The 13,818-nt window shown below is 39.2% G+C and overlaps 1 protein-coding gene across 1 annotated transcript; it reads left to right on the top strand.

Moving 5' to 3' along the window:
• The first annotated feature begins 944 nt into the window (after positions 1-944).
• LOC117762878 (AT-rich interactive domain-containing protein 3A-like) lies at positions 945-13,358 on the top strand. Its single transcript, XM_034587575.1, has 9 exons — positions 945-1,410; positions 2,126-2,719; positions 7,977-8,051; positions 8,153-8,225; positions 9,279-9,462; positions 10,298-10,533; positions 10,770-11,039; positions 11,122-11,211; positions 12,029-13,358. The coding sequence occupies exons 1-9, from the start codon at positions 1,384-1,386 to the stop codon at positions 12,166-12,168; spliced, it is 1,689 nt and encodes a 562-aa protein (XP_034443466.1). The 5' UTR covers positions 945-1,383; the 3' UTR covers positions 12,169-13,358.
• Positions 13,359-13,818: the final 460 nt, after the last annotated feature.

Genomic DNA, 13,818 nt, shown 5'->3' on the forward strand with positions numbered 1-13,818 from the left:
TGGAAGGATGCAATGTGGGTCAACGAAGAACTTCTCAACATTTCCACTGTTGGGAATATTTCATGGATCTTGAATTGATTAAAATGAAGGGGGCTGTCTGGCCTTGGTGGAAGTTTGCATTCTACTGGGTGTCATGTGTTATGTCTGAAGCTCTTTTATATATAACATACTGAAAGATGTTTGAAACTTTGTTTATCAGATTATGTCAACATACTTGGGCCTTTAATAGAAGGTGGAAGGAACGATAATCACAGACTCCCAGTAAGCACTGTTACTGTTACTGCTCAGAATAGAAGCACATATTCATTAAGGTGCCAGGATTTTGCCAGGAAGTTGGTATATTAGCCAACAAATAATCAATAAAGACGTATTTTTTTTAGAAGTACAGATATTCTCAGTCTTCTTAAACTTATAATATAACTGTGACGTGGCTCCTGGAAAGTGGCTCATTCAAAATAGTCAGACTAAACATTTATATGGTGGCCCCTTGAGTTTATATGGACCCTCTGGGGAATTCACTGACTATTTTAGAACAAATAAAACATATGACCTAAGTCTCACTCAGGCCATTTCACATTTCATCTTGTCTGGACACGTGTGTACTTTCATTTCTGATCATGTCAAACTTCAATTTATTCGTTAATCACACAGTTTAGGATTTTAATACTGACTTCGCAAAATTTAGACTCTTCTTTTTTATCCATTAAAGTTCTTGAATGGCTACTTCGCTAACATTTAACATTTGAAAAGTGGACTTTACAGCTAGAAGGAATTTCCGTGCACATGTGTGGGTTGTGAAAAGCAAAGAGTAGCAGTCTGTGGACATATGTGGAGGTCAGATCTGTTTGCAGAGTGAATGAAGAGAAGCAGCTCCAGGCTAGAGAAAAAGAAAAAAAGAGTTGTTGTATTTTTAGCAGAGGTCGTGTTACCTCAACAACACACACACACACACACACACACACACAGAGTAATAAGAGCAGTGGTTTACAGCTCTTTTAGGGTGGGATTTCTTTGAGGAGTGGGCGGATCAGCCCCGCAGATATGTAGGCGAAGAAAAACCCTCCTGCGCTTTTACGCACGGGGCGGGCCTTTCATTCATGCATGTTGGGGGGTGTATGGCACTCCGTCAGAGACAATCAGAGATGTTTGAGTTTCCATGCACAGTGACCAGGGAGGTGAAGCGGCGCACAGCAGTATCACCCCTCCTCCAGCCCCAGCTCCGAGCACACGGGCCTCCACGTCCACACCACAGGGGCGTTTAAATCACAGCCCAGCGCAACTATCTGCTTTTTATCTGTCGAGTTACGAGAAGGAAACTGGTCATGAGATGCGATTTGTTTGCGCCGGACGACAGAAGGAAACACTAGATCAGACCTGTTGGCGATGATGGATTACTCCAAGGCGCAAATGGTGAGTGTCGATGGCTGCTGGGTAAACGCTCCCGCTCGTGTTTGTTACAGTAACAAAGCAAATGGCGATTAATGTAGTGATCATCCAGAGCAGGGCTACTTTCACGGTGAAGTTTGCTCTGTAGTTTTTGTTTAGGGTAATATCGCTTTTACTTAGGGCTTAATATTCGCATTTATCTGTACTTTGGATTAAGTTTATTACCATTCAAAAAAAAATCGACCAATCGATTTATATCAGGAGGCTTTTTCTTTTGTTTTCCCTTTTTAGTCTTATTTATATTTAAGTAGATTTCCCTAAAACGAGGCCTCATGGAATCTTAATGAGAAACATTTGTATCCTGATTTCTTCTCGACTAAATCAATACATTTTCTGTTGATGATTGTCTAAAGGCTTCAAGCTTTGTTTCACTTTAATCCCCCCATTAATGTGCTTTCTGAGGAAAATACTGCCTCTCTTTGGAAAAGTTTCACTTTAACTTAAATATATACATGTTTTCAAAACAACTAGACCATTCGTCATTTTAAATAAAGTTTAGTTCCTGCTTTGGCCTTTTTGTACTTGTTGAATGCAGTTTGCAGTATCCAGTAACTATGGATCGTTTCCTGCAGCATATGGAAGCAAAAAACAAAAAATAAAACACTTGAACAAGCCGTGAACAACATTTTCTCAATCAAATTTCTCCCATAGTGATTTGTTTTCATTTTATTGTCCATAGTCAAGCTTATCCGAGGAGGGCAGTTCAGCCGGGTTTCCTCAGTCCAGTCCTGCTGGGGTGAAGCTGGAGGCAGTGATGGAACATCTGCAGAGGCAACAAGAAGCCAAACGGGAGATGAACCTGCAAGAGAAGCATCTTCAAGCTCAGCTGCTCTTCGCTCAGCACGCCTCAGCGGCCAGAGCCTCTGTGTTGTTCGGCAAAACGGACGCACAGACTTATCAAGACGCTCAGCAAGCAGCTTTGCACAGCCACCTCAGCAGAATGCATCGAGATGAGGAAGATGAAGACACGGATGAGGAGGAGCAGGAGATGGCTGGGAATGAAGACGATGACGATGAGGAGGAAGATGAAGAGGAGGAGGAGAATGGGCCTCCTGGACAGGCGAAGAAGCCCAGACTCCAGCAGGTCCCTGGCTTCCCCTTCCCTTCTTATTCCACACCCCAATCAGCTGCTGTGAAGCAACTGTCCGAATCTCCACCTCTAGTAGTAAAACAGGAGCGTGAGGAGAAGGAGCTGCTGTCTCCTGCAGGTCCACACGCCTTCACTTCACCCAACGGCTTCACTGACTGGGGCTACGACGAGCCAATGAAACAAGTAAGTTACCGAAATCAAAGAGTATATTGTGATGTCCTTCCATAAATCACAGGTCCATCCAATCCATTGCCTCATCTGAGTACACTCTACACACTATATTTCCATTTTTAAGCAGCCACAGCCTCATTCAAAGTTTTCCAGCGTGAAGATGAACATATGTGACTCTGGTCTTCAGTTTGTGTATCTTCTGCCTCATGTTATTAATTGTTGCCGGCTTCCTGCTGAGTCAGGCTGACCACTCTACCTGCTGTTTTCTCAGCAGTGGAGAAAGCCGGCGTGCCCCTTTGGCAATGTGCCCAAGCTTGATAGTGTTGAGGCCAATTACCGGCCGGGCCAGAGGTCCCTGCTTCTGCCGTACTCCAACTCATGTCTCACACTTTCAAAAACGCGTTCTCGCCCCTGCCAGAGCTAATTGGTCTTGGCTCTGGTCCAATGCTAGCTGTTCAGAGAAGCTGGTTCAGGACGGACAGAGACGGAGCGGGGGATTAATGAAATGGCCTCAAGCCGGTTTTTATGGTCATGGTTTGCTTTGGGGGTTAACTGTGGTGTGAGGAATTTCTGGGTATGGTGGAGGATTCCCCCCCCCTCGTAATATCGGCCACGTCTCCTTTAAACATGTAAAAATAACCTGCATTAAACATGAGATCCCGGAGCCAGTATTTACGAGCATGTTTTCCAGCAGATGTTTAACTACTTACAGGAAATGGAGGGTCTCCTCGTGGATTCTTTTTCTCCTTTTATGGGGGCTGATCTGATTTGTGTGTGTGTGTGTGTGTGTGTGTGTGTGTGTGTGTGTGTGTGTGTGTGTGTGTGTGTGTGTGTGTGTGTGTGTGTGTGTGTGTGTGTGTGTGTGTGTGTGTGTGTGTGTGTGTGTGTGTGTGTGTGTGTGTGTGTGTGTGTGTGTGTTTCCCCCCTTGGAAAGGCCCCACTTCAATACAATGCATTATGATTAATGAGGCCTGTGGGCAGAGGGTCGGCTGCGTGAGTGCCTCACAGCATACCAGCAGGCAACTGCCCATAACGTTTACTTACAGTAGTTTCAGTGGAGCAGAATGAGCTTCTGTTTTCTGTTGCCAAGAGTTTGTTGTGGTTGTTTGTTATTTAGAGATATTTTAAGCCTATATCTGTTGTGTCTTTTCCCCCTCTATTCTCTGATTGTTGTTTTTTAAATATTGTGTGGAACTACGGGTCCTTTTTTATATATTTAAGAGCCGTGGTCACCAATGCGGGTCATTAGTCATTTAAAACCTCAACAAGGCCAGATAATTCACCGCTGACGTAGCTCAGAGGATAGCTTTGCATAATTTAGCCGTCGCTTGGCAACACTAAATGGCAGGTTAATTCAGCCGCAAGTAATCAATACATTATATACAACTGCATTGAGAATGTGTTTCCCTTTCCTTCAGTGCAGCACACAGAACCATGAGGGAACACAACCATGAGATGTGAGGATTTAAGGCATAAATTTAGTACCTCTGTGTTTAGGCCTGTTTTTCCAAATCTGCATCAACGTGTCAAATGTTTCATTAACTCTAATTCATCATGTGAAGAAATAGCAGGTGATGTGTCAAGAATAGATTAACGAACACCTTCATATGTAGTCAGATTATCTTTTAGGAATTTCTCTCAATCCTGTTAACCATTATATAACAGTTAGATGTAAAAGTAGCCAGGGCCTGTTTATCATCACTAACCAGGGAACATTGAGCATAACAAGCCATCTACGGCACCTTTAGCAGATAAAAGAAACAAATATTTGTATTTTTAAGATTGAATTTCAAAGCTAGATTCCTTTTGTTGTTTTACCACAAACTTATCTCATGTGAAATCCATGGAAATAAGTTAACTTTATTACAAATAGTCTTCTTAGTCATTCTTTGCAAGTTAATGAGTGCCTGGTTTAGATTTATGTGATTTTACTTGTCTCTCTGGTTTCCGTACTTTTTTTATTTTCTCTTTTACACTTGCCAATCAGACCTCTGTAGTTAGTCATGGTCCTGCTGTACAAGCTGGACAGCCATTGTTCACTCCTTGTGTGCGGTCTGACTGTAAAAGCCCTTAAATGTAGCATGGGCGGGGACAAAGGGCCCAATGTCCACTGGCAGACTAAGCCCCTGGCTCAGCGAGGGGCCAGATAAATGATCTTGACTTGTTCGGGTGACTAAAGGCTCAATAATTTGATTTGGATTAAACATTTGGTCCCCCTGCTGTTGCATTGAAATTTGGTGAGGGATAAGTTTTCACTGTTGCTCTGCTGGAATGATTTTAATGAAGCTCATTATAGGAGGACGTTTCCAGTTACCGTTAATGCATGGAGCATTTTAAATCGGACATTTCCAACACAGTGTGAATTCTTTTTTATCAATCTTGTCTAGTTAAACAGACACACTTTACAGATCTGCTTTTATGTGGAAACATACATTATCTTGATAATATGTAATTTAAATACATAATATCACCTAAAGCCTAATAAAAAAAAAGGCCTTTTTAACGAAACAAAAGAAACCTTTTCCTGACCTACATACTGAATAGTATCAGGATTCCCAGGGTTGGATGTGTGAAAGCTCTGTGAGCAATTAACTGAAAGCTCTTTGTTAATAGATCCACAGTAGGTCTCACTTGCTCATCAATAAGGGGGGGAAGGGTTTTTATTTCCATTTGATGGTGAAAAGACTGGCATGTTTATCTTCCCTCACATCAATAGGCTCTCTGCTGTGGGAGTCCTTTTTATTAGAAATCGTAAGTTGGCGCTATTACATGTGTCAACAGCTCTGCCACCTCAGACAGAGATTTGTCTGTAAAGTGGATACATATTGTTCGACCAGTTCAACTAAAAAACAGAGGAGCAGAAAATCATTTCCCAGAAAGAAGTTGTTAGCCCTCTCTATGTTTATTTACACTGAATCAAACAAAGCCAGCATGTTACTGCCCCCATGTGTGATTTTAGATAGAGTCAGAGGTGCGATGTGTAACACAGCAGTGTCAGCGTTTTCCCCACCATGCTACCTCTCCCCTTTATTCAGCCCTGCGACTAGAGACTATACCTCTGCTGTCGCCAATAAAGGCAGATCAGCAATGTCCCCCGATTACGTGTTTGTACCTTTTATATAAAGTGAGGCAGAATTACGGTGCAACGTTTCCCGCTGTGTGAAGGGGACTGTTGTTAAACATGTGTCTGATGGAACAGCGGGGCCTAAATAAGCCACACTTATACCCCAGCTTCTGCAGTAGTCAGGGGTACATGGACGTATCTTTGAGTATTTCAAATAATTAAAAAAACATAACTGGAAAAATATTTAGCTGTAATACTTGTTTTGTATTTTAAGCTTGCTAGCAAGTGAGCAGACAGGTTGAACTGTTTGAAAAGCAAAAAGAAAATATGAAAACTAAGGTTAAATGCTAAAGGTTCAAAGTAATTAAGTGTTTAAAATGCTTAGCTACAAGTGGATAAATGTTAAAATATTTGCCTGCTGGATAAACATTTGAAATTGTTAGATAAAAGTAAAGGATTAATAGTAATAATAGATTAAAGTTGTGAAGCTAGATGGTTAGATATTTAGCTAAAAGTATTGGGTAGTTCAAATCATTAGTTAAACATATTTGAGTAGATATAAATAGTTAAGACAGTTAGCCAAATACATTGGATAAACAATTCAAATACTTAGTAAATGATTAAGTAAATGATAAATGGTTGAAACATATAAAAGTTATGAAGCTAGATTGTAAGAAAGTTAGCAATAAGTATGGGATAGTTGAAATAGTTCGCTAAACATATTGTATAAATAGTTGTTAATTAAGTAATTGATGGTTGAAATAGAGCAAAGTTAAGAAGCTAAATGGTTGTGTTGCTGGCTAAAATGTAGTCATACATTATTTAAATGTTACAAATAGTTTAAACTGATGTTTTGCTTAAGGTAAAGATAATAGAAAAACAGTAATGACTAAAAGGTATGAATAATAGTTAACGCAAGCTATTGGATAAATGGTTACACATAAATTAAATCCAGTTTAAACTTTGTCCCACAAAACTCTGGTAGGACTGTGCAGGGTCACATCTGACAAAGGTTGGGAACCACTTTACATCGTCCTGCAGCTGTTGATTGTGTGTCAGCATGTGCTGGTTAGATTGTGTTTATACTATAAACACAAGGAGAGTTACAGCTGGACTGGAAGTTAACAGTTAATAGGTTCCTGTATATTTAACAGCTCTAAGTTTATAGTTAACAGCACCAGATGGGATCAGGCTGCTGTGCCAAACACGTAGTGAATTTGTTTTAAGAATAAAATGTACATTTAAATAAAACAATTAAGTGAACTCATTGTGAGGGGACAGCAAGTAAAGACAAAAACAGTCTATTATTTTGATTAACCACAAAGCACGATATATGAAGCATTTGATCCTTTGACAAACTAAAACATGATTTGTTGTCTAGAATACACATGCTTTGTTTTGACATTAAACACGAGCAGGAGCTGAACGACATGTAAGCAATGTCCTTCACATGCCCACAGAAAACAAACCAGTAATAGATATCCAAAAAGAAAACAAAGATGTCACGGGGCTGCAACTAGATCCTTACTAGTAGTAAAATAAATAAATTGCCTTGTCAGTTTTGAGCACCCATAGCAGGGATACTAGAAAAACACATCAACAACTTAGTGTAATTGTAATAACGGACTGTTTTCTTCCCATCATGTTTGATTTTCAGACTTGCATCATCGTGCAGCTCTTGGTTTGCGGAACAATAACTCCTCAGCATGTTTTTCCGCACAGTTGCACACACACACTGCCCTCCACTCACATTTTTAACCTTTAACTGTCATTTTAAGGGGGGGAGGTGTGGGAGGAATAACATGTCACATTAAACTACCTAATGGGCATGGGGCCTTTCATTATTCTCTGGATGCTGTTCATTAATCTCCATTTTACTGAGCCCAGCCTTTTACAGTTGGACACTCTGACGGTGGTTTGAGTGCTGGACGCAGGAATTTCTGATTCTGTGAGGAAAATGTAAACAAATATTAATTGGAGGATGGATACAACATCCCAATGTTTTATTTGATTTATTAAACTCTTTAATAATCCCATGTCTCTATATTACATGTCTGGTAGTCTGTGTATAAAGTTCCATCCTCTACAGCACATTACTCTATGCCCATTCATTTTGGTCTGAGGCCTTTGGAAAATAACCTCTAAACCAACCAGCCGCGAGACAATCTGGGGGACAAACTGCCAACTGATGTTTTTCTCCTACAGAGAGGAAGTGCTATCTGGGCCGAGGAGACTGACGGAGGGAAATTGAGAGGAGAACCATCCAGGGACTTTGCCAAAGTGAGTAGATTCAGCAGATGTATGTAAAAAAGAAAAAGCCTGAAATAATCCGAGGAAAATTTGATTAGCTTGTTGCTGATGTTTGTTTAATTATTTTTCAGCTTTATGAACTGGATAATGACCCACAACGAAAGGAGTTTCTGGATGACCTCTTTGTCTTTATGCAGAAACGTGGTAAGACCCATTGATTTTCATACATTTATACTACATTTATTTAGTTTTTCTTTGTGGACCGTGAAGCTTCTATCTGTGCTTCTTTCTTACATTTTAAGTTCATGTCTTTGTGGATCCATAAACTAAGTCACTCTGTTCTTTAGCACCAGGGATTTGTATTGTCTGCTGTTCAAGTTAAACTGCAAGTGAACTCTGCATCATACCACAGTATAAACCCTCCGTCATTGCTATTTAAATTTATGAAATTTTTATCATGAAAATCAAAACTTGAAAATGTAAACTGGTGTGAAATTTATACTGTGTATTTATTTAGGTACTTTTGTTAGAATTATTTCAAATTAGGACGATTCCCCATTTTAAAAGCCATTTAGATCTAAATTACACTGAGATTTATCTAAGAATTGCAAAGTAACTGATCTCTGATTTTGATTAAAAACTCAATAATGTGAAATTTTCCAAAATAAACCATATTTAACTGAGGCAATTATAAGAGAAATATAAATATACCGGCCCATAAACAATGTACTCTTTTAATAGCTTTAATCATAACGTTGTTTAGTATTGCCAAGTTTGCTGCATCTATAGGACATTTGTTTGACTGGAAATTGTTAACGTGTTAACCGAACAAAGCTAAAACCAAGTTTCTTTCCTCATGTCTGTGGCATGTGTTCCTCTTAAGCACAAAGTAATCTTACCCCTGCTACTGCTTTTTAGCCTCCTTCATTAATTGGCTTTTCTCCAAATCAGGATTTGAAAGGTTGCCTGTCATCCTGGTGATTGGCAGACACGGCTGGCTCTGAAATGACTCCGCCTCCTGCACCGCAATCAATGCAGCAACAAGGCTGCTGTTGTGGAATTATCCCAACCCCCCATCCCTCTGAAATAGGCTTCATTAGTCGGCCCACATAGATTATACATGCTAAGCCATATTGCTTAACGTTAACCTCGGGTACTCAGATGAGACTGACCCCTTCTTCCTTGTGCCTTTTACAAAAAGTAGAAAATAAAAAAACATCACCATTTTTCATTGTGTGTATCCTCCCGTCTATTCAGGAACTCCTGTGAACCGCATCCCCATCATGGCAAAGCAAATTCTGGACCTGTACAGGCTTTACAAGCTCGTGACAGAGAAGGGAGGCCTGGTGGAGGTGATCAACAAGAAGATCTGGAGAGAAATCACCAAAGGTCTCAACCTCCCCACGTCAATCACCAGCGCTGCGTTCACCCTCCGCACCCAGTGAGTGACTCTCAGATTATTAACACAACTATTCATTAAACTGAAGCTTTTCTGTTAAATCATCAGAAAACCAGAGGAGCAAAAGGAGCTCTTGTATGAAGAAGTAGACTCAGTGTCAATGGAAAAACTGTCATCTAATAGCTTGTCAAAATGAAAAATGGTTTGATATCCTATATATCTTTTTTTTTTAAATAATTGCTTTATTACCTCTGGCCTGACGTTTTCAACTAATGAATAATGACGATAATTGAAAAAATAATGACACTCTATTAACTTAGGTACATTTAAATATCTAACAGTCTTAATTGCTTTATCTAGAACATGGTGCACCCTTTATGAGCCTAGCAGCACCAGCTGTGTCTTTACATCAATGAATTAACGTGTTTATTAATTTTATTATACTTTTAATATTATTGTATTTTAATAGTTTACAAGAGAGACATGAAATTGTCTGAGTTATTACAGTATGATTTGCTATTCGCTATGTCATATTCCAAATAATCAAATATTACTATTTAAATGATTGATATGTTTGAATCACTAACCAAGGACCATAAACTGTTTATACTAATTCATTCATTAATGCAAATGAAACCCACGGGGGTTTGTCATTCTTTAGGATTAGTTTGGAATTGTTTTCATTTAATATGAGCAGCTGTACAACATGTGACAGTAATTTTTAAAAATTCACATTGTACCCTCCATGTTGGATGAAACTATATGATATATCAAACCCATATACCTGTAATTAAAACCGGCATACATTATTAAGTGCAGCTTGTTTCTAAATCCGTTTTACAAGGATCCATTAAATGTTAAAATCCTTTCATTGCAGGTATATGAAGTACCTGTACCCGTTCGAGTGTGAGAAGAAGCGACTGAGTTCTCCCGGTGAGCTGCAGGCCGCCATCGACAGCAACCGCAGAGAAGGCCGACGTCCCAGCTACACTAACAGCCTGTACCGCTACTCTCCCTCCCCGAGCGCTGCTGCTCACTCCCTGCTCTCCTCTCCCACGGCTCTACACAACAACCTGAACTCATCCGCTAGTCCAAATTTAAAGAGAAACCCAGGTATGACATTATCAAAGTTATTATTGTCTCCTAAGAAAACCATCTGGTACTTAAATTATCTGCGTTTATGTTGAAAATTTTAGATCTCCCCCACACAATGAAATTGAGATTTGTTTCGATATAAATGCAGTTTACACAGACAGGATTATTTTTCATTTATCATCTTATGATTTAAAATTATTTCTTGTATAAATATTATCAATTTTAAATTATTTTCACTTTTTTTCCCCAATCAGATGAGAGCCTCACCCCTCTAATACCCACTCGGCTGCCCATGGCTCTGGCCCTGGGGCAGCAGCAGCAGCTGGCACAAGCCGCCACATTGGAGCATCTCAGAGAGCGGCTGGAGCGAGGAGCTGCCGCCGCCGCAGCCGATGCTCCAGAGAAGAAAATGATGCGTCTGGCGGAGGAGCAGCAGCGCCTCATGCAGCAGGCGCTCCAACAGAACCTCCTGGCCATGGCCTCTCACTTCAACCCAATGAACCTCAAGCTTAACAATGGACACGGTGGGTTGACCGAACTTTACAGACATTAAAATTAGTAAACATGAAGAGTCAATTAATTTGAGTTATTGTTGTTCTTCCACAGAGAGCAAACAGGACTTGTCTCTGAGTATCTCCACTAATGGAGCCGCCAGTATCAGTATGTCTGTGGAGGTCAATGGAACTATTTACTCAGGTATGTGACGTCTTTCAGTTTTAAATGGAAACAGTGTTTTTTTTTTCTTATGAATTCCAAAAGTAGTGAGGAAATGTTTAGGGGATTTATTTCTACTGAATTAATCATTTAATTTGTCAAAATTAGAAATTTAAATTGTATAATTTACTAATACATATTTCATACCATCTTTAAGTCATTTTTATTGTGAAAACGATGCACATTTTAAAATGAGAATGCACTTTACTCTCAGTTTACTCCTTTTTCTACTTAAAAGAATAGTTTAAAATTTTTAGGAAATATTTATATTTTCTTTCTTACTAAAAATTTGGTTGGAAAATGGACCAATGAATCAGTTTAGTATCTATGCATAAAGTAGCCTATGTAGCTACATGATTAGCTTAACTCAGCATATATATTGGAAAAAGGGAAATTAGTCTGGCTCTTTTGTTAAAAAATAGATAATAACTGCCGACCAGCACCTATGAAGCTCACTATCTCACATTTTATATCTTATTTATTTAATACATGCAAATACTAAAGTGTAAAAGCAACACATTGTGGTTTAAATTAGCTTTACGACTGCAGTTTACTGTCTTGTGTCTCTGTTGTTTGTACCTATTTGTTTCTTTGTTTTACGCTAGCATTATAATTTTCATTATTTCATGAATTCCTCTGTACATAGAGCAGCCTTAAAAAATAAAGAGAAGCACGATAACTTCTACACCGAACTTGGAATATTGTAATGTCTGCAAACACAACAGGCTGAACACACACGGCATGTTTTTAATCACTATTGTTTTTAATAGTAATCCTTCCTCTGATCATTTGATTGTAGGAACGCTGTTTGCCCAGAAATCTGCTGCTGCCGTGGCGTCGCAGGCTGTGACTCTGGCAGGAACCAGTGGTTTCAGTGCCCTCTCCTCCTCACACAGCCCCTCGTCTTCATCATCCACCTCCTCTAAGGGACCAAATTAAGGTTTACTGGCTTTTAGATCTGACAAAAACAACTACCAAGTGTACCTCTCTTGTTAGACAACTTCGTAGGGAAATCAGCCGCAACACATTCCACCATAGTTTTTCCATTACTCTGACAGCGTAATGTGCTCGTCAATGGGACACTGGTGTTGGACCAGACTGACTATAATGTAGAATTGAATCACAGTTTACCTTAGTGCCTGGCAGAAGCTTCTTTTTCCAATGTACTGACACTCATGTGTAAAGGGCTTTACATGGTTTGTTTAGAAGTGTCTTTAGAGCAGAAAAGTGCACAATGAGAAACGATTCCAACAGGTTTTTTTCTTTTGATGTCGGCTGCATTTGTAGCTAATCATCAAACAGGTCTGTAGCTGCCCTCTTTCCTTAGTCCTCAGTAGATCAGTGTGGTTGCCAAAGTGCAGCTAGTGAAGACCAAAAAGCTCTATTTCAGTACCATAGGTTTAATGATTATCAAAGGTTTCCACTGAAGCCATTTTTGTTTTTTATTTTACTGTTGGCAAACATTTGGTTTAATTTCAGTGGAAGCGTGTAGTTTGTTGTCTGCTGTAGTATTTACTTAAGAATCAAATGCAATTTAAAAGAAATTGGTTGATGGTTGGTTGGATTTTTTTTTTTTGTAATGTATTTTTTTTAATTTAATCATTTGGCCTGGCCTTAAAAAGTGCAAACATGTATCAGTTTTGAATCAAAGGCAAATTTTGGAGGACAAGGTTCCTGCAGCGAGATGTAGGCCTATGTTAGAAAGAAGTGATAAAACATTTACCTCATTTGACTTCCCATGATTGTAAGTTTCGTGGGAGTTTGTTCTGGACTCAGGAATGTCCTCTGGACTTGTCACTGTTCCATCTCATAATATATTGCTGTGTTGTATTTGTATAAACGTAAAGAATGTATCATTAATGACCTCAAGCTTTTGACAAGTGAACACTGAAACAGTGCTACCTCACTCTTCTAGAGAAATATGCAATAGTTATTGCAGCATGTGTTGGTTTAGCCATCTGCTGAAATAGACTGCATGTGGACAATCAAGTAGACATATCACTGCAAACAAATGTCACTGTGAACTTGGCAAAAAAATCAAAGTTAATGTTAAACTCTGTTTTGGTATTGATTAACATATTTCCTGGACATGTGGCCATGAGGAATAAAGAAATCGTGTGTGCTGTTGACAGAATGTGTCCTGTTGTCATTTAAGATATTGCAATGGGTTTCAGTTTGAACGGATCTCTAATAGTATCTCTAATAAGTAAAAGCATATTAGAGCAAGTGTGATTAATTCATTTCTGGGTTTGTTCTTTCACCTGCGTCCTCAGACTTCATCTGTGATTGATCTGAGATTATTTTGTCACATTTACTGATCTGAATGTCAAGAATTGACTTCCATGATCAAATCCTACTGGACCTACTTTGGTCGCAGTGATGCACATACTCATTGATATCAGTTCACTTAATATGCCAGATTTTTCTTCTTCAAGATTCATTGATCATTCCCTGATGAATTAGTGAAAATGTTTTTAAACAGTCTTACCTCGCAATGTTGACGAAAGTGTTTAAAAAAAATAACTACCACAAAGTTAAATGGTTTTTTTCTTGGCCCATATTCCATCATTACACATCTTTTTATGGGAA

The sequence above is a fragment of the Hippoglossus hippoglossus genome, chromosome 6 (genome assembly GCF_009819705.1).
Source record: "Hippoglossus hippoglossus isolate fHipHip1 chromosome 6, fHipHip1.pri, whole genome shotgun sequence".
NCBI classification, from domain to species: Eukaryota; Metazoa; Chordata; class Actinopteri; order Pleuronectiformes; family Pleuronectidae; genus Hippoglossus; species Hippoglossus hippoglossus.